At 45.9% G+C, this 27,741-nt stretch overlaps 1 protein-coding gene across 3 annotated transcripts in view; it reads left to right on the top strand.

Annotated features, from left to right (window-relative positions):
* Positions 1-27,741, top strand: part of PITPNC1 (phosphatidylinositol transfer protein cytoplasmic 1) — a 1,942,040-nt gene that overhangs the window by 1,819,245 nt on the left and 95,054 nt on the right. Inside the window, exon 11 of one of the 3 annotated variants that reach the window (XM_069655032.1) lies at positions 3,576-5,236. The exons of 1 other annotated variant lie outside the window; for it this stretch is intronic. In XM_069655032.1, coding sequence (XP_069511133.1) covers positions 3,576-3,581 — 6 coding nt within the window. In that variant the 3' untranslated portion in view covers positions 3,582-5,236. Of the gene's footprint in view, positions 1-3,575; positions 5,237-27,741 lie in introns of those variants that run through there. One more of the 3 variants, XM_069655031.1, reaches the window with a different exon arrangement.

Genomic DNA, 27,741 nt, shown 5'->3' with positions numbered 1-27,741 from the left:
GGTGCTACCCTTTCTGCTTTCATTAGCACACAAAGGTCTTCACATTGGAACCATCAAGGGTTATCTAGCAGCGCTCTCCATATTCAAGTGCTCATCGGAGGAGTGTTCTTACTTCAAAACTCCATTGGTGACTCAATTTCTGAAAAGGCTCACAAATGTGTTCCAACCTTCTGCTTTTCAGGTTCCAGTTTGGGACCTTAACCTGTTTCTAAAAATGTTAATGTGTGCACCATTTGAACCTTTGCACATATGTTCATTGAGGTTGTTAACCTGCAAGACTATACTGTTGGTTGCTCTAACATCTGCGTGTAGAGTGAGCGAGTTGCAGGCACTCTCTTCAAAGCCACCCTTTACCCTATTCCACAAGGACAGGGTTGTGTTGAGGGTTAAACCTCCTTCTTACCTAAAATAGTATCACACTTCCATCTAAATCAGAAAATAGTTCTGCCAGTGTTTTATCCTCGGCTGCATCCCAGTAAAGAGGAAGAAAGGCTCCATAGATTGGACCCTAGAAGAGCTTTAAACTTATGTGTCTAGGATGTCCAAGTTGAGAGTGGACAACCAGCTCTTTATAGGATATACTGGACGCAAATTAGGTCAAGCTGTTTCAACAGACTTTGTCCAGGTGGATCATCCTTACAATTTCAGAACGTTACAGACTGGCGGGCAAGGACCAACCAGAGGGTTTGTGGGCACACTCCATCAGGGCCATGGCCTCTTCCACAGGCCTGGATAGGGGAGTCCCCACATGGTCATCGTTGCATACGTTCACCAAGCATTATTGCTTGGCTACTTCCCACGCACAGGACTTCGCTTTTGATAAATCAGGACTTTATTCTGCTCTGTGACATTTGGCAAATATAAATTCTCCACCCTTCTCCAGTCTTAGATACTGCTCTGGGAGTCTGTCAAAGATGAGGAATACGTTGGAGGACACAATCCATTCAAAGAACAAGTTACTTACCAACAGGTAACGTTCTTTCCACTGGATGTTCCTCCAATGTATTCCTCATCGCCCTCCCATCCTACCCCTCTGTAGAATTTCCTATGCTATTACAGCTTTCGTTCTTACAAGGCCGACTACTGCCTGCCTCAGCTAATGGCTAACACGAGGAGGGGAAAAACAGAAATGAGGCAACGGGTGCTGTGCGTGCTCCTTATAACATCCGATGACGTCACCCTCAACGGAGGTCTTTGAGGGACATCAACTCGACGCAGGGTGCTCTCTGACGAAAATGTTTTCCGAAGCAGCCGAAGCTGGACATTACATGTCAAAGATGAGGAATACGTTGGAGGAACATCCAGTCGAAAGAACGTTACCAGTTGGTAAGTAACTTGTTCTTCTAAAGCGCAAACCTTTTCTGTTTCATACCCTATTGTTAATGGGCGCTTTGCTGGTCGTATTTAATTGCTTCCCCTGTTGTGGGCTCCTCCAGTTAATGGGATCAACCGATTCTTTCTGTTCTGGATGATAGGTTGTTCGATCAAATGACTAAGGCAGAGTCACATTTTGAACAGTAAAATAGTGTTCGTAGTTATTGTCACATCAGCATACAAAATCACCAAATCCCCGTGGGGAGCCCGAGAGCCCCAAATGGTAAAGCAGATTCAGGCAGACACAACGCGGCATTGCGGAAAACAACCGCGTTGTCTGCCTGAATCTGCTTTTCCATTTGGGGCTTTCGGGCTCCCCACGGGGAGCTCGAGAGCCCCAAATGGGAAAGCAGATTTAGGCAGACAACGTAGCATTTCCCATTTGGGGCTCTCGGGCTCCCCCCAGGGAGCCCGAGAGCCCCAAATGGGTAATCAGCTGCAGGTAGAAACACTACGCGGCATGTAAACATAACCGTGTGTGTTTCTGCCTGGTGTGGCTTTCACTTTGGGTCTCCGGTGCTCCCCTGGGCAGGCAGAAACACACCCGGTTGTGTTGGAAAACGCTGCGGTTTTTCTTTCCAAGTTTCTCAGGCTCCTCCGAGCCGGAGGAGCTTGAGAAACTTGGAAAGAAAAACCGCAGCGTTTTCCAACACAATAACGTTGTATTTATGTTTGCTGTCGCTTCAAAAGCGACCGCAAACATAAATACGTTCTTAAAGCTGCGGAAAACTTAGAAAAAAAACCGCAGCTAGTGCTTATTTTTTGTAAAAAAAATAAATAGCACTTACCGAGATTCAGCTGCAGCTTTCCTGCTCTGGTCTCCGGTCCGCGTCCTCCGAGTCCCGGCACTAATGAAGGGAAAGCCACCCAGCGGTAGACTTTGTTTACTACAGCTGGCTGGCTTTTCCTTCATTAGTGCCGCAAAAGCAAAAGCCAGCACAGGAGGGCCTCCATTTCACAAAATGGCTGCGCCCCTGTGCTTGCTTTTTCGAATTTTGAGCTTGAATAGCTCAAAACTTTACATAGGAAGTTTTAAAACGGAGGATGCTAGTATTTTTTTTTATGTGGCCTATCTATTTTTTAAATAACATTTTTTACTAGACCATCCCTTTAATACGATTTAACGCCCATAAATCTATGCACCTGCTAAGGGTTTGTTTGTCGCCGTGTCCAGTGCCCTTAAAAGGGTTATATTCACAAATCTGGTGCTATGCACATTCTTGTAACAACTTCTTCAATCGTATCCTGTTCTCCTGGCTTTTCATCTCTCTTGTGCACTTCACTTTAATGCAAGGCAGCCTGTAATTTACTGTTTTGCATTTTACTTATAAACCTTCTTTACTGAAGATGGACCTTGTTCGACATGTGTAGCCTGGTTTAGCAATCCAAGTTTCTCCTCTTTCAGGCGGTTGGATGAAGACCTGCTACTGCCTCTACAAATTAACTGTGTAATGTAATTTGGCATTTGTATCGCACATTGTCCTGATTGTCCACCTCCTAGAGATATTTGAGGCAATTGTTTGCATTACAGTTGTTTGAGGTAATTGTTTCAATCAAACACGGGTGAATGACTGAGATTATGCCAGCTGTTAGAATGTTAATCCTTTAAATTCTTAGTTTGCGGTGGTGTATTGAACAAGTCTGCAAGGGAATCTAGTCGGAACTGTTGGCATAAATGTCACCACACTCAGGCACCGGTCCCAATATCAATGTACACAAATGAACTTTTCCACAAACAGCTGTTGCATTTGTATAGTTCTTTGGTGTATTTTAAAATGTGACATATTCTTGAGTTTGTCTTTTAGCCCCATATGTAGTATTTTTGCAAGTATGGCCATCCTCCGAACATAAGAGGCATGATGCTGCACCCACTCATATTGTATAGCATTTCATAATCCGGGGTGAGCTCTGTTCTCGGAACCAGCTGTGCTCTTACAGGACATATTAAGATTCTTAGAATCAGACTTAGAGCAGAGATTCTTGTAATCTGCAACCTCTGTAAAATTCCCAACACAATGATACGCCGTAAGAATCGATGATTATTCAGTATGTGTCCTGTAGAATGGCACAAAAGGAAATTATTGGACCATTAAGTTGTTGCATTGCGTTATTATTTGTTCAAAATGAATGCCATCCTCCTGCCTCTGAAATGACCTTTTACAGAGTCAACATTGTGCTTTCTGTTTCTTTTCTTATTGAAGACATGACGATGGATGAAGTTCGGGAGTTTGAACGAGCCACTCAAGAAGCCACCAACAAGAAGATTGGTGTTTTCCCTCCTGCCATCGCGATAACTGACATTTCTCTGCCTTCTTCCACCCGCAGCGCTCCTTCGAGTGCTCCATCGACGCCGCTGTCTACAGACGCACCCGAATTTCTCTCCGTTCCGAAGGACCGGCCAAGGAAGAAATCTGCCCCAGAGGCTCTCACTCTTCCCGACCCATCACAGAAATATCCGCCCCGAACTCTATCCAGCATGTTTTCTCCTACCAAGCCACCTTCTCCAAAGCAGGAGTAACTGCTCCTGACATCTTCCCATTTGTTTATAGGATTGTACTATTCTAGAAAGACTGCTTCATTACGCGAAACATGTACCTTAAGATCCGTAGATAAGTGCATGCTTGTCTTTCATATGTGGCACCCAATGCTAAATTAAAAGCCATAGGGCATGTGTTAATAGGCCTTGAATGAAACCTTTGGAGACCATCCTTTATTGGGAAAAACGTGTAATTAACAAAGTTGACCAATAGGATAGATCTGCTAGTTCAAGACGCTTCCATACAAGGACTTTAACCTCATAGGAGTTTTCCCGTAAGTGGAAGTTGGAAGGGAAAGGATCAATGGTTTATTTCTCACAGGGCCGTTGCCTGTCCAGTGCCTTTGGCAAAAACATTTAAACAATACAATTCTTGTGCAAATTGTCTATTGTGAGACAGTGGCATTTCTAGTGTAGTGTCAGGTGCCAACATAGTAGCATTTGTAAATTTGCCTACCAATCTGCACTTTGCTCCCTGCAGACTTGCATAGTAGTCTGAGTCTGGCATGGGATGTTGGTAGATTTATCCTAATGATTAAGACTGGACATAGTACTTTCCTTTCTATGCCTATGGGAACAATCTGTCAGGTAAATCCTAGCAGACTGGTGAAAATGGTGCACATAGGCAGGTGGCAGGTGTGTCGGTCTGGAATCAGCAGGTAGAATGTTCGTAAATACAGGGAGGTCGAATCTGGCAAGGGGAGTCCCACACTGATCCTGAATTTCTTAAAGATCATATGCAAGGGGCAAGCCAAACAGCCCTAACATTTTGAATTTTTAAAAAGTGTATATTTTATCGTGAATTTCACCTCTGTACAATCCTGTGAGGTCATTTTTTTAATTTAAGGAGTTTTTTCTATTTGCACACACACAGTGAGTTGCATGTGCAAAAGAGGAGTCGAGTTATCCAATTGAAGGTTTGTCTTTCATCGGGCATTCTGTGGCCTAAAGCTGCCTCATATTTAGAGACTTGATTTGCTGCTATTCCAGAAATTCACATCACACTAACAGCTGTGGCTGATTGAGGGGCACAGAGCAATGGCTTCCTCATTCCAACCCTATTAAAATCATTAAACCAAACCACGACCACCTCTACCCTGCCTTGAGATTTACCTAGACAACAAGTAACTTGTTTATTTCCTCTGTAATCGAGGGAATTATCCAGTGCCCTTAAAAGGGTTACATTCACATATCTGGTGCTATATATATTCTTGTAACAACTTCATGAATCGTATCCTGTTCTACTGGCTTGCGCTCCTGACTTTAATGCAAGGCAGTCTGTAATTTACCGTTTTGCATTTTTCTTATAAACCTTCTTTTTTGGAACACTTTGACAAAATGTCTGCAATTGCTTGAACTACATTTATATGGGTAGAATGGCATGCCGCCATTGTCTACCTACATTTGCCGAAAGGTGACGTGGACAGTGACACACTCTGAACTCCCCTTAACAAGGATCGGCATGTTGGCGATCCCAGCTCATTCTCTTCAAAGGCCAAACACCTTGTCCTTTACCAAATGATGGACCTTGTCGGCCTGTGTACCCTGGTTTAGTAATCCAAGGTTCTCCTCTTTGATGCGGCTGGATGAAGTTCTGCTTCTGCCTCTACAAATTAACTCAGTGTTATGTAATTTGAGATTTGCTGTTTGTATGACTTTGTGGTGCTGAAGATCTTCTTGTGTGATCGCTATATTCTGTGCTGGGCAGTCACAGGAGTATATCTGAGAGTTGGTGAGTTGATGGCCTGGAATGAGTGGAAAGGTCTTTACAATCCTTGATGATCGGTGTTTTTTATTCAGAACTGCTGCATTATGTGAACATGCTTTACTTTGGGATCCAAGCATTGCTCACCATGAAACTTCACCACCATGAAACACTGCTCTGCGGCAGCTCTGGCTTTGTGGAAATATGATCATATTTGAGTATCGTCGCACACTGCACTGCTTTTCACTAGATTTAAGGCACTATGTGTATTGGTCCCTCTTTTCCAGTGGTTGAACTATTCTGCTTTGCTCTTTTTGCAGTCCTGGGAACCAAGGTGTTCCCTGCCCTTTTTCAGAAACAAAATGGGAGGCTAGTGGTTCTTAGAGCTGATAACATCCCGAGCGGGGCTCACGCAACTAAAATGCCTCATGAGGACTTAGCCACCCTGTTCAGCTTCCTACAAGAGTATCAAGAGGTCCCAGTTAGAATATGAACTTTATCTAGCCCAAATCATAAGCAAATAAGATGTACCTCATGTTTCGCCCCACTTGCTCTAGATATTCTGTGAACATTGTTCCCCACAGCAGCCAACTGCAGACTGCAGCCCTTGGCTATTGAGCCACACAAATCAGGATCCACTCAAGGAGTTTATGTGAAAAGGGACTTACAGCTAACCACTTTAAAATAATTAGGATTAATGAGCACTGTGAGGCTTCAAAAATGTCTTTTGAATTTGCGAGTTTTTATGGAGCTTTGCATGTCACCTTTGTTACACTTCTAATCACAGCAAGGTAAAAAAAACAGTTTACAGAGTTGCAGGTAGGTAGAGTCCAATTGAATGTTTGGTATGACTTCCCAAGCAGGAATTCCTCATTCCCGGGACTTGTCTATCAAGGCTCCTCAGATGAAAGCTCACCTGAATTGATCCCTTTAGAGAACCTTGAAGTGCATGCGGTTGGGTACGGCGTTCATGCTTGGGTTAATGGCTTTCCAGAATTAATGGCCTTGTCCACCTCCATGTTTGAGATGCATGAAGGTTTGTTGATTAAACAGTTGGTCCTTGGTTGACAGTGTTCCCAGTTGGCATGCAGTGTGACAACTGTTTCTCTAGGCATGCTGCACTTCTGTTCCCATAGGAGCAGTGTTTATAATGCAATGCTTGATATCACTGCAAGACATGAAGTGCTTTGAGGGCCGATAGTAAGTGGTGTAGTTTGACAGTCCAGGCATATTATGGCCACCTACATCTCTTCTCCATTCCACCGGATTGTCATTTTGGAGGAATGGGAGGATTGTTTATCGGACAGGAAAGTTGAAGGTTGATGCTCTTGGTCCTTGTATGGGGTGCACATTAATTGGGAGTCTTGTCAATATCTGGGATGTAGTTGTATGAGCCCTCCAACTGGCCCATCGAACTTAAGTGTTTCAGCGTCTGCCCCTCCCATTTTCAGGATTTCTGCTTGGTTCTGTTATGAAAAAGGAAGCACAGAGCACCTAAATCCCAAATGGCTATTTAGGACAGACCTCTATATCCTGGATGCTGCCATATATCTGTGGAATGTTACCCCGGGCCCATTTGTGACTATAAAGGCCATTTAATTATATTTTCAGTGCATCCAATCCCAAAAGTACCCCAAATCCAAATTGACATTTTTTTCTTGTGGTACACAACAAACTATACCACCAACTCTGGGAACTCTCCCAGCTACATTACAGAAGAGCAACAATACTACTTCAGTTTCTCTTCAGGAATTGGCGCTATAGAAATTGACAGGACATAATGCTAGAGGGTGTGAGAAAATTCAGCATATTCAAACAAATGACAACCCAAAACTCCATAGTACTGCTCCTGCTTGGGACATTCTTCTCATCAACCATATTAAACAAAATGTTTAAAATGTGAGCCATCAATTATCCTGGTTAATCGTATTGCTTTTTGTTTGCACCTACAGCCCCTCTAATCGATCCAGCATTTGTCCCCTGATAGATACAGCATGATCTAATTTGAACATTTCTGACTCTGCATTAAAATCCGTCATTTAGCATCTAAAACCAATTATTTATTTTCCTTGAAGATGCATAATATTCAAGAAAAAAAGGAGTTACCTTGAGACCCTTCAAGCAGTGATCCTTTTGGGAGGTGGCTCTTGTGACTGCAGACCGACTTTGTACACCTCGCCTATATTGGCTCTCTCGGCACAGAGACCAAAGATTTACTGAGAACTGACCCTGTGTCAGCTTTTTGCGATTCTGAGCATGTTTCCTATACTCTGATGTGCAGAGAAAGGAATTCTGCTCTATGCATCACAGTGCTTTTCATCCAGCATACTTTAGGACCTCCAAGTTCACAGTAAGTGCACATACGCATTTTTTTGCAGCTGGTTGTTGGAGAGCAAGTGAGATGTTACATGTGACACAGGAAGCAATCTAATTTCTGTAAATTGTCCTGGACCATGTCAAAGAAATTGAAGGTTATCCTGGAAAATGTTACTTTTCAACACCTCCTAGACCAAGAGGAGCTCCATAAGTGCAGTAAGAGGTAGAGGTTGCTTTGCAGCAGGACAGAGTGAGCCAGGACTTGCATTTCACATTCGGCCCCAGTCCCCCTCTCCAGTACCTTCCGCCAGTGCTGCATGCTCCTACATGGCTCAGCTGAAATCAGTGCCTCCCATGTGCTAGTAGAGCGTGATGTGGCAGGTTTGGCACCCCAGCGGTACCTAATAACCGCTGCTTTCCATTACACTGCCCGTGGTGCCAGAGGAAGGATAATGGTTGGAAGTGACACCTCCACTCCCCTTTCCCAAAGGAAGCGACGACTTTGCATACGATCTTTAAGAAAGTCTGTGACAATGAGCTTTAATACTGCCATTCGACTATCACACTCGCCTACTGATCACTCTTACTGGAACAGTGTCAGTCGTTCTTATCAGAATATTGTATAGTGTTTAACGCAACTCAGGATTTAAGGCCTAACCAACGGGGCCTTTAAGGTTTCCCAAAACAGAGTTTGTGAGGTGAGGAGGTGCACTGTGTAATGTATGCAGTTCTAATGCTAACAAGGGGTATTTCTGCTTGCACAGACATTGAAAAAAATCACTCTCCATATTTCGTGTTAGTACTGTTATGGAACCTTATCTAAGGAGGATGATGCCGTTTGATTTACTTTTTGTGAATTCCCTATGATACCCCCTTGTTGGCTATCGTGTCTTTATCAATTTAGTTATTTAAAAATAGAGATGCTGTCTCCTAGAGACCCCCTGAGGCACATTTATTTGTCCTTATTCTGGCTGATTGCTTATTTACTATAATATTTGAGTGTTCCTTGGCCTTCTAGATCTCAGAGCACTGAAACCTTGTAAAAACAGTAACTTGTACATTATTGTCCTAAGCACAGTCTAGACTCTCCACTTGTAAAAAATGTTAGTTCGGTTTAGAATATAACCCTTAAAAAGGTTGTTCAATTTTCATTCAGCTCAGAATGAGACAAAGTGTGTTCCTGTTGTAGAATAGTGGTGGTTTTGAATTATTGTTGCCCTTTGTATTATTCTTCCGAGGATGGTGGTTTGTAAGTACCAGCAAATCCCACGGAGGTTGGAAAGTTCCTCCAAACCCCGACAGTCCCCTAGTTTTCAGATGTCTTTTTTTCTGAAGCTCAACCATTTTGGGGCTTATTCACAAACATGTTACCAGGTAACTGAGTTACTCCTGGATAAAAGCTATTTGACTCACAAGCACATTACTGGTAGTAACTATAACTTACTTATGACTTACATGACTTACCTCTTCTCTATCCAGGAGTAGATCAGAATGACTCTTGATAACATCATTGAGAATCAAATAGTCTCTATTCAGGATTAAGTCAAGGGTACGTCAGTTACTACCAGCAACTGTGACTCTGCCCCTTGTTTTATAGGCTTGTGATTGCGTTTTAGTTGATTGTTCTGTCCACACTGAGGCTGATTTCTATGCAGTTACATTTTACTCCAGCTTTTGTGTTGCCCAGTAAATGAGCAAGTTTGGGTTTGTGCTTTGTAAGTTGATATATTACACTGAAGCATTTAGGGAATGGGGGGGCAGGGATGATGCCCCTCTCCATTGCTCACGACCCATTCACTATTGTAAACCCATAACTCTGTAAAAGCATTATCAGATTCATATCGATTGTGGACTAAGACACAGTACAAACATCCAAACTCTGATCTCTCAGCCAAGTGCACTCTTGGGTTATTGAGAGTGTACCTAAGGGTAGGAGAAGGAAGGCGGCCACGTTACAGATTCATTTTCCTAGTCACCCACTTGACTTACTCTGACCCAGAGCAAACCAGAACCTCTGAGGGGAAAACCCTCTTATACCATCCCCCTTCAGGCCAGTTGCCCGAGCCCTCGATCACCGTTTTTTCTGTCCTTTCTAAAAGGGCATTCAGATGAGCAAAATTGGCTGGTGAGTTTTCCTGATGGCAATTGTACTATAGATGCCAATGTAAGAGCAAAAGCTCATGTGGAACAAAGTCTCTCACTATCTCGGTCTCTTGCTCTCTTCTGCTTTCTCTTGCTTTCTTTCTCTCTCACTTTTTCTCTCCATCTCTCACTGCCATTTTCTCGCTGTCAGTCCCTTTCAGACCCCCTCCTTCCTGGCAACCTGGTCTATTAGAATCCACTGTTTTGTTTTCAGGTGCATATGCAATGCCATTCTAGTAATTGCAAAGTATATCCGTCAAGAGGAAGCCACTCTTTCCAGAATCACGAATGATGTTTCTCTTAGAATGTTGTGTTCTGGCTGTATATGTCACTATTTCCTTAGGGGAAACGCAGAGCGTTCTCCTAGTGATGTCAATAAGGAATAGTTACCTTTCTTTAACTTCTTTTCCTCCACGCTGCAGAGCACCTTGTTGGATATTGAAGTATATATAATCTAGCTACAGTTTTTCTATGATATGCTTCAACCACAGGCCTATTCCTGCGAAAAGGTTCCCTGTAAAGCTTAGTTAGTTAACCCACCACATTTATATTGAGAGGCCATTCACTTAAGTTAATGCTAGCATGGCACAAGTGACTTTGTATAGATACTGAGCTCAGGGAGTAAGTTACCGTTCAAAGGTGAACATGTAGGTGCATTTCAACGATGAACATGTAATGCTTTGTATAGCCTCTTCCCCTGAGAGATGTACATGTATATTCAGATAGGCTAGGTCTTTCCAGCATGATAGCATGCTTCTGCTTGTGGAAATGTTTAACCGAAGTATGCTCCTGGATAGCCGAATGACTCCTGCCTAGACATTTGAGGGTATAGTTAATGTCTGAATTGGTAAAGGGATAGCTTTATTAACTTAGAACAGTATCCACATACACTATCAGATTGCACTGAAAATGTTAGTTTGTGGATTATCGTATTTTGAATGAGAATGCTATTAACAGAATGGGGTAATGTTGTTTAGCATCTAGTTTTACTTATACAATCAAATTATTATTTCATATTATTCTTGCTACTTATCTTTGCTTTTCACGTTCCCTTTAGCCATGTGTCTGCTGCTGTGTGCTAATTGGTAAATAATATCTGTGTTTTTTATGGGAGTGACGGGGAGGTTACATGGAGGATAAAGCCCTATATTTCATATTAAACATGATCCTGTAATAGTTTGCATATCACACATATTTGTCTGTTTTAAACTTGGTTTGTAAATGCACTGTGTACAGATAGAACTCTTGCCGAGATTATTAGCACAAAACAGAACAAGCCATCTTGTTTTTTCTAATATCTGCACTCCCCCAGAAATGTTTATCCTTTAGACACAATGTCAGTACCATCCAAAGAAAAACTGTTTGTAACTGATTTGGCTCAATTGAAAACAGAATCCTAGATGCAAGTTAATGGCTGTATATGGTAGGTAGTATTGAAGAAAGTGAAAAAGAGAATAGCATGACAACTTGTTAAGGCTGAGCATGCGTACTGTGGAAAAACAAAATGGAGACCTGCCCCAGGTGCCTCTGCATGTAATGCTGTAATATTTAACTTTGTTCGCCAAAACTGTATTATACCTGTATAAAGTTTTCTTAATTGACAGCCACCAGTTTTCTTTGTGGCTTGAATAAAATAAAATACTAGGGGATTAATTTAAATGCTATAGCACTGCATTGCCATTAATGCTGTAGAAAGTAGAAATATCATCATGTCTTGGTTTGGAGGGGGTAAACAAGCGTTATTTGTTTGCTGTCTTTAACGATAAACACCTGTAAAAGCCATACTTTCTTGCAGCGTGTGCTAATATATGTTACTGGCCAAATGATCTATTGCGGGGCTGAAGTGTATCACTAACCACCACCAACGGTCACTTTGTACTGGTGTGCACCATTCTAGAGTGACTCTGTGGGCATACACAGGTGTGTATGGGATGAGAGCAAAGTGGAGTCCCATTTGCAGTCAACCTGGTAAAATGCCATTCATGATTTTTGGCCATAGACCCACGTTCACATTTCACTGATCTGTTTTCTGATGATTTAAATCATAAACTCAATAACTCCTACACCGCAGACCACCTATCTTCCATGTCCAGAACATAGCAGGAAAATAATCCTTATTGAAAGTGTATGTTAACTAGACGTTTTGTGGAACTGCCCAATGTAGGGCAGCCATTTTGAAAGATTTTAAATTTCATTTTGTTTAAGTGTGACCTTATTTCCTCATTTGTAGCATCTAATAAAGCCCTCCTAACCAAGCATTGTGCTGAAATTATACGTTTCCCTATGTAAGTATCAACCTAATGAAATTGGTTTCCTCTACTTGGGCATGTGAAATAGTTATCCATTGATATATATATAAAAGACATAGGGCCTCATTACGACCCTGCCGGTCCGTAAAGAAAGGTGGCGGTAAAACCGCCGCCGCCGTTCTTTCCGGACCGGCTGATTCAGATTCCTGCAGGCAGGAGGTGTCACTCCCGCCAGGTTTGACCTGCCGAGATTAACACCACCCGCCTGCAGGCGGACATGGAAACACCGGCTCTGTCATAGACGGAACCAGTGTTTCCATTGTCCCCATCCCCATGGAGTGCTTTAGGACTCCATGGGAATGGGGATTTACAGAATTCCGCCTCCGAAACTACCGGGTCACCGGGGTTGTAATGCCCTGCTGATTCCGGCAATCACGGTGGCAGAATGGTATTACGGGTCTGGCGGCAGCCTGCCGGTTTTTCCGGCACAGCTACCACGGACTCGTAATGAGGCCCATAGAATGTCTGTGGGAAATGGGTGCAAGCAAACACTTTCAACACTAGATGACAGAACAGTCGAAAGTAGATTCTTTAATAGAACAGAAAGCAGTTAAATGTACAAACCAACATACTAGATGGACAGATGGTATGCAGGATACAGCTAGTATTCTATTTTTAGGACATTTTAAAGGAATCGAGCAGCACATTCAGATATGAAAATATAGGTACACCCATTTCTGAAACCCAAGATTTATAGCAACACCTGGAAAACAATCTCATGCCATCATTGAAGAACAGAAATGCCTTGTCTATCTTCCCTTCTAACATGAACAACTTTCCTTTTTCAAATTCATGTATTTTAAAAGTTGAATTTGAATAACTCTATCACATGAGTAACACATTTATTTGTGGTTAGACAGGTTTTGCCACCCCTCTTGGAATCCAGTCCAGAGGTTACTTAGAATAGATGTGCAAGTCACGAATACTCAAGTGATAGGTTCTAAAATTCAGCTTCTAAACATTCAATTTCTACCATTTTTTATTTTAAGAAAATTGCATTCAAAAAGAAGCACTGAAATGTAAAGCAGTCTATTCTTTAATCTCTAAATATGTATATTTCTTTATACCTCTTTTTCTAAAAAGAAATACCATTATTGATAGTTCACAAGTGTCGATAGCTCTTAACGAGTAGGGCCCAAATAAGGTAAAGGAGTGCATCATCCTCTGCCTGTGTAATGAAGTTGCAACGCAATAAAGGATCAGCTTGACGACCAGCTGAAGATATGAAGCAGTTGCCACTCCAAACCCACTTCAACACATGTTGACGATCTATGGAGCACCGCTGTTCAAGAACTTCTAAGTGCTATATTTACATGAAAGATGCGCGCAATGGGCAGGATGACACTGCAAGTTTTATTATGGTCTTTGTTAATATACAGTAGCATCTCAATTTTTACAGCCACGGTTGTGGTATATGTTCAGCTATTAATGTCCCTACAAGACTACAGCACTAAAGTGTATTTGTTTGAATTTACATGAAAACAACATTGTTTAAGTTACTCATGGTAACTTATTTTGTGTCCCCCATCGAGAAGCACCATGTTTAAAGGGTGGTATTTAGGTTTCCTTCCTGGCTCTGCAAATGTTATGTAATATTTTGTGTTTACATTTCAGTTAAGAATAATCATTGGTTAAATCTTTGTAGCGCTGCTGTTTGAAATGGACCAAGTTCTGAAATGTTCAGATACCTCGAGGTTTGCCTTTCAGATCTGCCCTCAATGTCAATGTATTGCTGTTAGCCAGACCGCCCATCATTTATTTATTTTGTGCCAGTGATTTTCCCTACAATATGTTGTAAATAAACTACCAGACCCTCTTCTTTGCAAGTCTGGCTGCTGCTTTGTCTTGTGATGTAATGTGAATACTAAAGGACGTGGGTGGAATGAGGGTATCACTGCTTCACAGCACTTGCATGGTTTGCCTTCTTATGAAGAATGAACTGCCTAAAACTGCACTACAAAAGGGAGATTTGATTTTTCATTGTTCAACTCAACGAATGTCTCCCTTTTGTTTGAGACATCATCATGCTAAATCTACTAACGGGAGGACAGCATGATAACAGCATAACACAAGCCATCTAGGTTTGGCAAGTCTCCTCGTAGGTTTGAAGAACTTCACATTTTTGCTGCTGTTGACTTCAATTGAGCCTACCTTCACTCTGAGAGAAGTTGTCCAATATGGCTTTTGTGAAGGTATACTGTGTTCTTCACTGCCAGTTTGATGTGCAGTTTGATGTGCACCGTTTGTAAAGAAAATAAGACCTCTATAGTTTCTCCATTATCTGGATGTACTCGACCCTTGACTGGCTGGCGCACTTTGTCAGTGTCTACAAATGTTATGTCATATGCTTTTATAGTGGGCTCATAACCACCATAGTGGTTTTACAGCACCAAGGCTCATCTAAATAGTGGTGTATTGTGAGCCCGCCCAAAGGCAAACAAAATGTGGTGGAATGGAAAACTGAAAGAGTGCAAGGATAGAAGTGGGTGTATGATCGAAACAAACATACAACTGTGGGTTGAAGGGGAGGCTGTATGATTGTAGAAGTAGTGGATCAAACAAATGTTGATTAGGAAAGGTTTATTTATTCGGATTTGTTGAGCGCACATCAGCCCAGGGGCATCGTGGTGCTTCTTACAGACATATCTTAGTTGCATATACATGATAATCCCTAGGGTTACGGGAACAAGTATGACATTTGTATAAATTTACAGTGAAGTATATTTACATAGGTTCGCGATAGTTACATATTATTGTGCAAGGAAAGTGGTCTTCAGTTTCCTGCGAAAAATCAGGAGTGAGTTTTCCGCTCTAATGTCTGCCGGTAGTGCGTTCCAGGACTTAGCAGCAATATAGGGGAAGCTTAAGCCACCGGCTTTGGCTCTATTGATGCGTGGGATGTGGAGTAGGTTGGTGTATTGCGTCCTGGTGGGACGTGTGGAGGAGGGTTTGGAGATGGTCTCTGAGAGATAGGAAGGGGCGGAGAGAGAGAGAGGCATTTATGTGTGAGGGTGAGTATTTTGAGTGTGATCCGCTCTTTGATCGGGAGCCCATGGGCTGCGTGTCTGACCTGGGAGATATGATCTCTTCTTGAGATGCTTAGAGCGGCCCAGAGAGAATTGTTCTGTGTGACTTGTAGTCGGTTTAAGTTTTTTGCTGATGTGCCTGCCAGGAGGGCATTGCAATAGTCCAGATTGGTTCCAGTGGTTGCTTTGGCTATTGAGAGGCAGTCGGTTTTGAGAGGTAGGGTTTTATGGTGTTGATTAGTTTGGTGGTATGTGCAGAGGAGGACGTGATTGCACTGACTTGTCTGGTCATGGACAGCGAAGAGTCTAAGTACACTCCCAGTGTCGTGACGGCTATGGAGACGGGGATAATGGAGTTGTCAATGGGGAAGTTGGCATAAAGCTTATCCAGTTTGTCTAGGGTGCTCTGTTGACCTAGTATCATGATTTCAGTTTTGTTCCCATTAAGGCAGAGGCCATTAACCGCCATCCATGCCTATTTGGTGGAGTAGATCGTGTGGAGTGCCTTGGTATCTTCGTGGTATGATCCTGAGAGAGGTAGAAGTACTTGTGTGTCATCAGCGTAATTCGTATACATGATACCATGTGAGTCAAGCTTGTCAAAGACTGGCTTCGTGAACAAGTTGTATAGTGTGGGTGCAGTGCAGGATCCCTGAAGAACTCCGCAATGGATTGTGGTGGGTGTGGCGTTTGCTGTGTCCGAGAAGACTTTCATGGCTCTTACCTCGAGGAAGGAGGTGACCCAAAGAGCTGCTTCTTTAGAGAAGTTAGCTGAGTGAGTGAGGTGTGAGGTGAAGGTCCTGTGATCAACCAGATCGAATGTGGCTGAAAGATCTAGGAGGATCTAGGAGGAGCAGTAGGGCTGGCTTGCCTTTGTTCATGATTTGGGTGATCTGATTCTTTAGATTCACCAGGGCTGTGTCAGTGCCGTGTCCTTTCGGAAGCCTGATTGCCTGGTCCCTAGGATGGAGTGAGTTTCCAGAAAGTGTTGGATTTGGCTATGAGCGGCTTTGTCCAGTAATCTCAGAAGGAATGGCACCGTAGTTATTGGTCTGTAATTGTTAGGTTGTAGGGGGTTGAGAGTGGTTTTTTTAAGGAGGGGGCGGACCAAGGCCTCTTTGAGGCTAGCCGGGATAATGCCTGATTTGAAGGATGCATTGATGAAGGCTGTGAAAGCGGCGCAAAGCAGTCTGCACAGTCCTTGATGAGCTTGGGTGGGCATATGTCGCCTTTACAAGGGGAGGGTTTGAGATTTTTTAGTAGGTTGATAACTTCTAGTTCAGTGACTTCCCTGAAGGAGAAATCCGATATGGCGGACTTGGACGAGGTGGGTGTGGAGTTGGTAGGCTTGGTCCCTGTCTGTTGAAGTAAGGCTTTGCAGTGGTCCTTGATTTTCTTTTGGAGAAGGTCAATTTTGTGTAACATGGCAGCTTACTGCCATGTTACACAAATACTAGCAGATACTAGCACACCAGTGTTCATCTTTGATTATTTCATCAGGTGTATTGGGGGGGGGGGGGGGAGATGAGCTCATTGAAGATGGCGAAGATTTCCTTAGAGTGCGATTTGGCATTGGAGATGCGTGTGTTGAAAGCATTGGCTTTGGCTGTGGTGATGGCTGTTTTGTATTGGTGGGAGATTAAATTGAATTTGTCAGGGGTTGGTTTGCCAGTTTTTTAGTGCTGCTCCTTTGCAAGAGCGCAATGACTGTAGTTCTTCAGTGAACCAGGAGTTGGTGTGTAGTGATTTCTTTTCTTTTTTCCATTCGAGTGGTGCTATTTCGTTAATAGCTTTAGTGATGACATCTTTGTAGATGGCAGCTAGAATATTAGGGTCGTTGGCGAAGGGGGGTGCTAGTTCAGGGATGTTGAGGTAAGGGCGCAGATTGTCTTCAGATTGACTAAAACCTGCCTGTAGTGCTGAGGAATTTTCTATGAGGGCAGTTGCTAGTACCATGATTGCATGGTACAAGAATTAGTCACAACATTGTTGTGTGATGAAGTTGACATGTACCAATGCGTGCCCTTGAAGCATGGAGGCTTTTTCATCAGACAACATTTTTAAACATCACTCCTGTTAAAGCAGAATGATAATCTGGGAGTTCCGATCCAATTGACGAGAGGAGCTAGAACCAAGTGTTGGCTGTGTAAAGGTGTCAAGAACTTGCTTGAAGGCAGATAACTCCCTTTCATAGGGAGACGTTCCCTTTGAGAGCACAGCCTGCAGAGTATAGGAAACAACATGACAGGCCAAGGGGGGGCGTGGCTACGAGAGCCATGTAGGAGGACGCGTTCCAGCGGAGCTCCCGAGATCCTGAACAGATCCGGGCAAATTAGTGCGGTGTGACTGCTTATTGAATACCGACGATACGCATGCCAGCGTGTGAAAGTGCTACTTATGCACTGTGAACTTTTGGAGGACATAGTAGCTACGGCGGCGAAGATTGGAGAAGAAAAGTCGAGAGACGTTGAGGACAAAGGGCGACTCAAAATGGCCGACATAGGCCCGAGACGGAATAGAAAAGAGTAGCGGGAAGACCTAAGCAGGCCAGCGTGCAGTGCGCCCACTCATCATTCGGAAGACCTGCACATCCCCAGAACCATGTCAAGTAAGGCAGTGCAACCCAAGGCGAAACAGCCCACGCTGGACGACTTCACCAAGACGTCCCCGGGCCCGGACGCCACCAAGAATAAAGATGCATCGACCGTGGGTGGCGCGACGCCTTCGAGCTCTAATCAAGAAATCCTGGCGGCAATTGCGGACCTGAGAGCAGCCTGGGAGTCGAAATTAGAACTGGCTGTCTCTGAATTAAAAACGGCATTGGACCTCAAAGTTGGGGAGGTCCAGGAGGACGTCAATCTGCTGAGACAGGACGTTAGGGTTCTGGCAGAGCGCACAGAGTCCCTGGAAAAAGAAGTTGGCCCGAATACGGCGGACTGCGCCACCCACAAGGCAAAACTGCACGCCCTAATTCAAAGGGTGGGCAACTTGGAAAGTAGAGCGGAGGAGGCGGAAGGACGAGCCCGTCGCAACAATATCCGCATTGTGGGCCTACCGGAGGGGACGGAGGGCCGTGACCCTACTGACTTTGTTGAGACCATGTTACTGCAGGAGATACCCGGAGGGGCCTTATCCCAAGGCTTCGCAGTGGAAAGAGCGCATAGAGCCTTAACGAGGAGGCCGCCTCCCGGAAACCCGCCTAGACCCATTATCGCCAAAATTCTTAACTACCGCGATCGGGAAAGAATATTGGAACATTTTCGAAAAGGAGGCACGATCAAGAGAGGAGCAGCAAACATCACGGCGTATCCGGATTACACTTTAGCTGTGCAGCGGAGCCGCATGAATTTTGGGACTGTGAAACGGAGGCTGAGGGAGGCAGGTTATAAATATATGTTGCTTTACCCTGCAAAACTGAAGGTTATACAGGCGCATAAAACTTTATTTTTCGAGACCCCAGAGGATGCCATGGAGTGGCTCGACACACAGGGGTGCCCCCAGGAATCGGCGGACCGGCCCCAGAAGGACTCGGAGGAGCTGCGGAAGGCGTAAAATGGCGTTGCAAGATGGCGCGACTCACGGACTTTGAGACTTGATTATAGTCGGTTCGGAACCTTCGGTATGGAAGGTCAGTTGGTTGTACTGTTTGTCACAAACACTGGGATTATTATTGAACGGGAGCCCCATGGAGCGATACTCTTTCCCCACAATAGTTTAGGTTAGGTGGCCATTAGGGCGACCTCACCCTACTGGGCTCCGTGCACTGATCGGTGTTTGCGGAACTAGATGTGGGGGTGCCTGAGCTCTGTTGTTGAAGCTGGGCAACAGTTGGGGTGTGTGGTGTTGGGGGGAGGGCGGGTGAGGGAGGGGAAGGGGAGTAGGGGTTTGGTTGTGTGTGTAGTTAGTTGGGGAATGAGCTTATTCGCGGAGTGGCTGCAGTGGGACGCCTTCTGTGTCATGCGAACTGCTGGAGGTTCCTGCAAATGGGGTCGGAAGACACATAATTGCCATGGGTGACCTTAAGATTGCCACCTGGAACGTCCGCGGACTCAATAATTACCTGAAAAGAAATAGTCATGTTGTATCTTAAACGGCAGAAGATCGACATTGCCCTGCTACAAGAAACGCACCTGACCCAACATAAACTAGACCTTGTAAAGAAAAAATGGGGTGGCACGGTGGTGGGCTCCCCGTACTCGGCCTATGCCAGGGGTGTGCTGATCTGGGTGGCCCCGCATGTCCCACTCAGAATTGTACGAGAGGAGGTAGACACGGAAGTTGGCTGGTAATACTAAGGGCACTGATTGAGAACAGAGGACTGAGTATTATTAATACATATGCCCCCAACCAGAATACTGCTATATACTTCAGGACTTTATGTACACGCCTGGGCCCGTGCGCAGAGGAACCTATTGTCTGGGGGGGGGGACTTCAACTGTGTTCTTGACCCCTAGATAGATAGGTCCGACAGTAAAGTGGACAGGCCCACCCCGGCGGCTAGGGCTTTACGGGTACTATTAGACGATTTTGGACTAGAAGATGTCTGGAGATTGAAACACCCCACTGCCTTGCAGTACTCATTATTCGGCCCCTCAACAGTTGTATACGAGACTAGACTATTTCTTTGCCACGCCAGAAGTGGCAATAGCAACTACTCAGATTGAATACAGAGCGAAGGTCCTGTCGGACCATTCGCCCTTGGTGATGGCCTGGCAATATGGCCGCCCCAGAGGGCGGATACCAACATGGCGCCTTCGGGCGGAGGCGCTCAGAGACCCGGTCTTCAGAGAGGATATTAGAGAGACGATTATAAGGTACTTTGAGGAGAACACGGGCAGTGTAGATTCGGCTGGTACACTTTGGGAGGCCTTCAAGGTGGTATTGAGGGGCGACGCTATTTCCAAATCAAAGGGCCTTGAGGGGGGGGTTCTAGCTGAGCTAGAGAAAGTGGAGAAAGAATTGGAGTGTGAATGTACCAGAGCGGGGGGGACACAGACCTAGTACTTGAATTACAGCAACGATGCTCGGAGCTTTGGGAGCGGCTTTGTGACCTCAACTACAGGAAATACGTGGAGAGGCAGCATGCAGGCGGTGACAAAACTGGTCGCCTACTGGCATGGCTTTATAAGAGGGAAACCCCTAGGGCCCCGATCATGATGATAGAAAGGGAAAATGGGGAGGAGGCTCACACTCAGGAAGAGGTTAACGCTGCTTTCTTAGATTATTATAAAGCGCTGTATGAGGACAAAGGGGAAGACAATCTGGATAAAATCAGGGACACACTGGAAGATATGGAATTGCCTAGAATTAGTGCAGAGGAAAGGGAGGAGTTAGATGGTCCCATTACGCTAGATGAACTGGAAGAGGTGGTGAAACGGCTGCCTACTTGCAAGACCCCGGGCACTGATGGACTCCCGAGTGAGTTCTACAAAACATATAGCGCAGAGATACTCCCCCCTATGCTGGAGATGTATAATGAATCATTTGAGGGAGGCCGATTGCCGGACACGCTCAGAGAGGCGCTGATCGTGCCGCTACCCAAGCCTAATAAGCCGAGACAACACTGTGGGTCGTACAGACCGCTGTCGATGTTGAACCAAGACAGTAAGATCCTGACAGCGGTCCTGGCGGACAGGCTACGCAAGGTCATCGGCAGACTGATACACTCGGATCAGACAGGTTATGTCCCTGGCAGGAATATAACCCATAATCATAGGCGGCTCCACCGGGTGATCGAAGAAGGGAACAGAAGAGATGAGGAAATGGCAGTGATCTCCTTAGACGCAGTCAAGGCATTTGATTCGGTGAGGTGGCCGTGGCTGTTCGCGGTCCTGGGGGAATACGGGTTCGGGCCAGGCTATATCAGATGGGCGAGGCTGCTGTATAGCCAGCCAACGGCTAGGGTGCGCACGGGATCGGCGATATCCGATAAGTGGCGCCTAGGTAGGGGTACTAGGCAGGGATGTCCTTGGTCCCCGATGTTATACATATTGGCCCTGGAACCCTTAGCGGTATATCTTAGACAGCAATATGAACTGGTGGGCATCGAGGTGGGAGGAGAGAGCCACTTGATATCCCTATATGCCGATGACTTGCTGCTGTACCTAAAATATCCGGAGGAGAACCTCCAGTATGTTTTGGAGGTCATGCAGAAGTATGCCGAATTGTCCGGCATAGCGGTTAATCCCGGCAAGTCGAGCATGTTCCCCCTAGGGTATTATTCGAGGGTCCCCACGGAACGCTTACCGGTATTACCCGTGCCTTGGGCAACCGAGTCCTTCCGATACCTCGGAATAGACATATATCATACTGTGGTGAACGAACATCTGCACAATACTGCAGTTGCTGTGGATAAAATCCGTGCGTCCATGCGATTTTGGGAGAAGCTGGCGATGATAGGGCGGGGGGCGTTGCTTAAAATGGTTGTCCTGCCTAGACTGTTGCATTTCTTCAACAACATACCATACTTAATACCTAGGAAGTTCTTTACCAAACTCGACAGTATGTGCAGGGATTTCCTATGGCACGGCACTCGCAACCGAGTGGCACTGTGGAAGCTGCAAAACTTTTACGATAAAGGAGGGATCAAATGACCACATTTTGAGACCTATTATGTAGCGAGCCAATTGCAATATGTTACACAGTGGCTCTCTGATGAGGAATCTCCCGAGTCTAGGTTGGTTGGGACAGATTGCACCCTGTTTTATTTGAAGGAGATCATCTGGGTCCCTAGACAGGACTTAAATCTTCGCCCTGGCATGCTGTTACTTGGGTGGAGAATGTGGCGTAGAGCATGTCGGCTACTGGAAAGCCTGGACCCGTGTTCGCCGCAAGTGCCACTGGTCGCCTTGACTGCGGGGGATAGCCAACTTAGGAAAATGATCAGAATATACTGGGAATCGGTTGGGTTGGCCACGTTAGGAGATATATGGCAGGATGGGGCCATCAAGGATTTTGCAGACCTAGAAGAGGAGACTGGGTTACATGGGGGCCAATACGTTACATACCTCAGGTTGGTACGGATTATCCGAAAATCTTGGCCTGAGACGGTGTTAGCGGAGGATCCGGACGCCCTGATTGACACGATATATGATATATCAGAGGGCGGACACGAGATTTCCAGATTGTCTGAGGTGGTGATGTCCCGGGTGGGAAAGGACCTGATGGATTTGAGACTAGAATGGGAAACGGAGGTGGGGACTCAGATGACTGATGGGATGTGGGAACGGGCTATGGGATATCATAAAAAAGTGTCCAGAAATGCTAGATTACAGCAAATCCAACTATATATCACGCACAGAGCGTACATGACCCCCAAAAGGATAGCTAAGTTTGCGAACACAGGCAGACAAGCATGTCCGAAATGTAACGAGGAGGACGCGGACATGACGCATATGTTCTGGTCCTGCCCAGTTATCGAAGTCTTCTGGGGAGAAGTGTCACAGAAGTTAGCAGACAAAGGGGTCCCGATAAGCATTGACACGGCCTGGGCTTGCCTCCTAGGGGGGTTCCCCAGACCGAAGAACACCAGACATCTGGGGAAACTGAGAGACCTAGCGTATATACTCGCTAAGAGGAGGATAGCCATGAACTGGAAGCAATGCTACAAACCCAGAATAGAGATGTGGTGGAGGGATCTACAAAAATGGGCGGAAGCTGAAACCATGGTCTGGCAAGAGGCATGCAGTAAATGCGGAGAGGAGGATGTGGGCAACCTAGTAGCCTGGAGGTTGTTAGTTACTGGTCTGTTTGGGGTGCAAGGGGAACCTACTACCTCGGAGGAGGAAGACACCCGGCCACTCCAGGTCGATACAGAACTACCCTGTCGATAAGCTCTTAGGGGGGGAGTGCAGTGTTGTGTTTACTTAAAGTGTCAATTGTCCTATTGTACATAATGCCACAAGTTTGTTTTGTACTGTTTTCATTTAAAATAAAATAAAAATACATTTAAAAAAAAAAAAAAAACATGACAGGCCAAGGGCTCAAGTGAAAAGGCATGAGCGACCAGCAGTGCTAGAGGGTAAAAGAGACAAACACACGTGAGAGCAAACACCAGGACAGTAAGCGGGCACACACCACCTCCCTCTCCCTTGTCCCCAACTCCTACCTGCTGGTATGACAGAAAGTGCAGGGAACCTAGTTAGACATTGGTAACTCCTAGTGTCAAATGGGAGTATCACTTCAAGCACCTTCATAAAACATGGTTGCAATGCAGAACGAAGGAAGGAGGTCTTAGATGGACAATCCTGACCCGTACGGCACGAGGGCGCAATCTGGAAGGACAGAATAAAGGTCCAGGAGGAGGAGAGTTCAGTTCTTGTTGATTGCCTCAATGTCCAAAATCCAGCAGATCCATCCAGGGAATATATCAGCAATAATTCCAAAGTTCCAGTGCAAAACCAAAGAAAACCAAACAAAAAGAAAAATGCCACAATCCACAGGAATCCAAAAAAAGAGAATGTCGTATCAGTTCAGGGGAAGGCAGGCCAATCCAATGTAAACGTTTGCAGAAGTCCAAAAAGCCAAATCAGCAGTCCAAAATTAAGCCAGGTGCCACAACAAACAAGAACGTGAATAGTCAGTCCAGGTAAGCAGAAATGGAGTAAAAAATGCAAAAGTTCTCAAGGAAGCAAAGCGGAGCGAAGAAACAGAGCTCACTGTAACCATAGAACAACTTTAATGAGCACTGCACTGCTTTCCCCAAGTGCAGCTATACTCATCTTTGCGATGTTCGGGTGGCTTCCCGGTAGCATTGTGACGTGCAGACGTGGAGGCGTCACGTGATTGTAGGTGCAGCACCATGGGAATTGTAGTCCTGAGAGCTGTAGAGAGACAGGGATCCTCCACTCTTATCCTCTGCATGAGACGCCACGGAAGGTGCCAGCACAGCGTAGAGGTACGGAGTCGGCGAATCCCATGAAGCGAGTGATTCATGACAAGGTGAATGCAATAAATACAGGTAAGAGGATAGGAGAGGAATGGATAATATTGCTCACCCGATGGCCATCCCTTCTTAGCCACTTGATAATGGTTGAGATTCTGTGATCAGTGTTGGTAATGTGAGTAAAGTGCAGTGTAATTGCGAGTAGGCTATCCAATTACAGTTTGATATATATATTTCTGAGGCTTGTGGAATCTGCTTAGATCACATGCTGTGCATAGGCTGACATCTAGTCGAAGCTGCAGAGTATTACAGTTTGTTTTTCGAAACTCGAAAATGGGCGTCGACACAGGGCGTGCCAGTAATACTATCCCTAGTGTGACGTCCACTGTACCCATGATCCCTCGCGCGTCTAGGACCCTCAGATTGTTTTTTTCCGCCATACTGGTCAGAAGCATTTCGCGGAGTTCCCTCGCCTTAGCCATACTTTTGCTAAATATTCTTATATTTACCCATTTCTCCACCCCAACATCGAGTCACCGAACCTCCACACTCGACGCCGGCCCAGAGAACAGTTCCACCGTCGACAGCTGCACGACGAATTTGGGCCTCCCCTTGGAAGGCCTCTGGCCTCGGCCCTGCAAGTAGGGAGAGTGGGGGGTGGACATACTCTACACTCTTTTGGTATATAGGTACATTCTTATATATTCCTACACTTACCAGCCCGCTGCCACAAGGTGCGTATGGAGGGTACCCCTTTCCAATTCTGCCCCTAGTGCAACCGCAAATACCCTTGGGTCGACAGGCACGCCACGTGCAATCTCTGCTTGCTGAGGGACCACTCCTTGGCGAACTGCAGAGCGTGTAGTAGGTTTAAACCAAAAACACATAAGGACCGTTCGATCAAGCGTTGGGCCCACCACGCCAGGCGCCAGGAGGCCATGGCAGCGGAGGGCGCCTTCAGCGATGGCAGCGACGCCGTGCTTTCAGACGGTGAGGGCAACGTGGCATCAAGAGACAGTTGAGCGCAAGTCCCCGACCTCGGAAGGTCGTCCGGCAGGGCGGCTATGAGGAAGACCCCCGCCGACACAAGCGCTACCCACAGCACTTCCACAAAGCACATGAAGTCCAGCCGAGACTCGACGCGCATGTCGAGTTCTCGGAAAGAGGCACATGGAGAACGGTCCGAATCGGTGTCCTCTGGGCGTTCTCGAGCTAGATCGCCGCATGACTCCAGGCAATCATCCACTGTTGTCAAGAGTGCCTCGCTCCCCAAGGTAACGGAAGTTCGATCGTCGGAAGACGAAGCCGACTTCCATCCCCAGACCGCACTCCAGGAATCTGCGTCCACAGACCACGTAACGGCGGCTCCCGAATCCCTACCTCCACGTTCTAAGGCTAGGGACACTACCCCTGAACCTTGACGCCAGGCGTCGGAAGGTTCCGTAGGGGCGAGAAGGCAGGGAAAACACTCTTCCGCCCAGGGAGAGGGGGGAAAACAACAAAGGAAGCAGTCTCAGCCTACTTACACACCTCAAAGAATTTCCACTCCACATAGACAGACAAGTCCCAGTCTTCTGTTATCCCAAGGACCCCTGCTAAAACCAGTAAGTCTAGTCAGGATAAGGCGGAGAATGTCCCAGAAAGGGTCATTCCCAGTTCTAGAGAATGGTCTAGTTGAGGACATAGACAGGGTCATCTCAAGGATGTCATCATTGGCAGATTTTTACACAAAAAACCCTGAACACTTTCTCTCCTATACTCCCGACGGGTCAGCACCCTCAGGCTCTAAGGATCCAATACCTCCAAGTAAAAAGTCCCGGTTTGAAACACCAACACGGTTTTCGGACCCCTTCTATGTACAGCCCTACTCTCAGTATCAAGGAGAGACATCCTTTTGTGAGGATCCAGATTTGGGCATGTTGGAAGAGCAAACTGGTACGGGCTACTATGGGGATGATGAGGACCAAGAAGAGGAAAAGGAAGACCCTGAAACCTACAGAGTAGATTCCCCGGTAGAGAAGGAACCCCCGGTTACCGACTCCCCTGTCGACAACCAACCTCTCCTGAATGAAGTTCTGTCTCGAGCAGCAGAACATTTCCACATTGACACCCAGGGTGCTCAAGAGGAGAGGGACTTCGCCGAGGAGTTAGTGGGAGAAAGGAGGCATGTTGCTCAAGCCATCCCTATCCTTAAGTCTATTCAGAGAAGAATAGACCCTTCACTTGTAAATCCTAACCTCACCAGGGCAGTGAAACCCAGGATTGAGAAACTTTTCAGGGCAGCCAAATCAGACCCACTGTATACAAGGGGACATCTGAAGCCGGACTCCCTGGTTGTCACAAACACCCGTAAGAGAGCTGGAACACCCTTGTCATCGTCCGAAGCTCCTCCCGACGAGGAGAGCAAGAAACTGTATGGTTTGGGCAGGAAAGTAGCCTCCACTTCCGCCTACGAGGCAAGGATTGCCAACTCCACCACCCTGTTGGCCAGCTACAACTGCCGTCAGTGGGAAGAAGTCGCGGCACTCATAGACTCTGCCCCAGAACCCTTAAAGTGCCAGTTGACACGAGTTTTGACGGAGGGAAGAGCCGTGTCCGGTTCCATTTTAAAAGCAACCTTTGATGCCGCGGATAACGACGGCAGATTGATAGCAGAATGGACTGTTATCAAGAGACACGCTTGGTTACGGCAGTCTGGATTCAAAGCTGAAACCCAAGCATCATTGTTAGATAAACCGGTGGAGCCGGATCTGTTGTTTGGTAAGGCTGTCGAGGACGCGTTGAAAAATGCCATGGACGAGTATGAAACACTCAAATCCCTAGGCGAAATAACCAATAAACCCCCTAATCAGAGAGGGAATGGCAATTTTCGTCGCCCACGCGGCCAAAATTCCCAGATAGGATCTAACTATTCCCAGGGGCAGGGTACACCGTGGAACAATAATAACCAACAGTCTACCCAGGGTTACGGCAGGGGTAATAAAAGAGGACATGGTAAAGGTAGAGGCAGCCCCAGTAGAGGAGCCGGCACACCTCCACCAAAACAGTGACGCTCTGTTCAGGGTCCCTTCTCACGCAACCCCAGTAGGGGGACGCATTTCCAACTTCACCCAAGCTTGGGAAGGGATCGCATCAGACAGATGGGTGCTGTCCACAGTATCCACAGGGTACTGCATAGAACTGTTAGTGTCCCTGAAACCATCCTCCACGACAAAAAATACATTCTTGGGACCACCAGATAATCCTCCTCGAGCGGGACACCAGGTAAACAAGGGTATTTATTCAACTTACTTCCTTGTGCCAAAGAAAGATTTAACAATGCGCCCAGTATTGGACTTACGGCCTGCAAACAAGTATGTCAAGCCCCAAAAGTTTTGTATGACTACTCTCCAGGAGGTAATCCCCCTCCTAAAAAAGGGGATTACATGGCAACATTAGACATGAAAGTT

Source organism: Ambystoma mexicanum, chromosome 3q, assembly GCF_040938575.1.
Source record: "Ambystoma mexicanum isolate Mex_15411 chromosome 3q, UKY_AmexF1_1, whole genome shotgun sequence".
In the NCBI taxonomy this organism is placed as follows: Eukaryota; Metazoa; Chordata; class Amphibia; order Caudata; family Ambystomatidae; genus Ambystoma; species Ambystoma mexicanum.
This window is presented reverse-complemented; position numbering and strand designations above follow the sequence as displayed.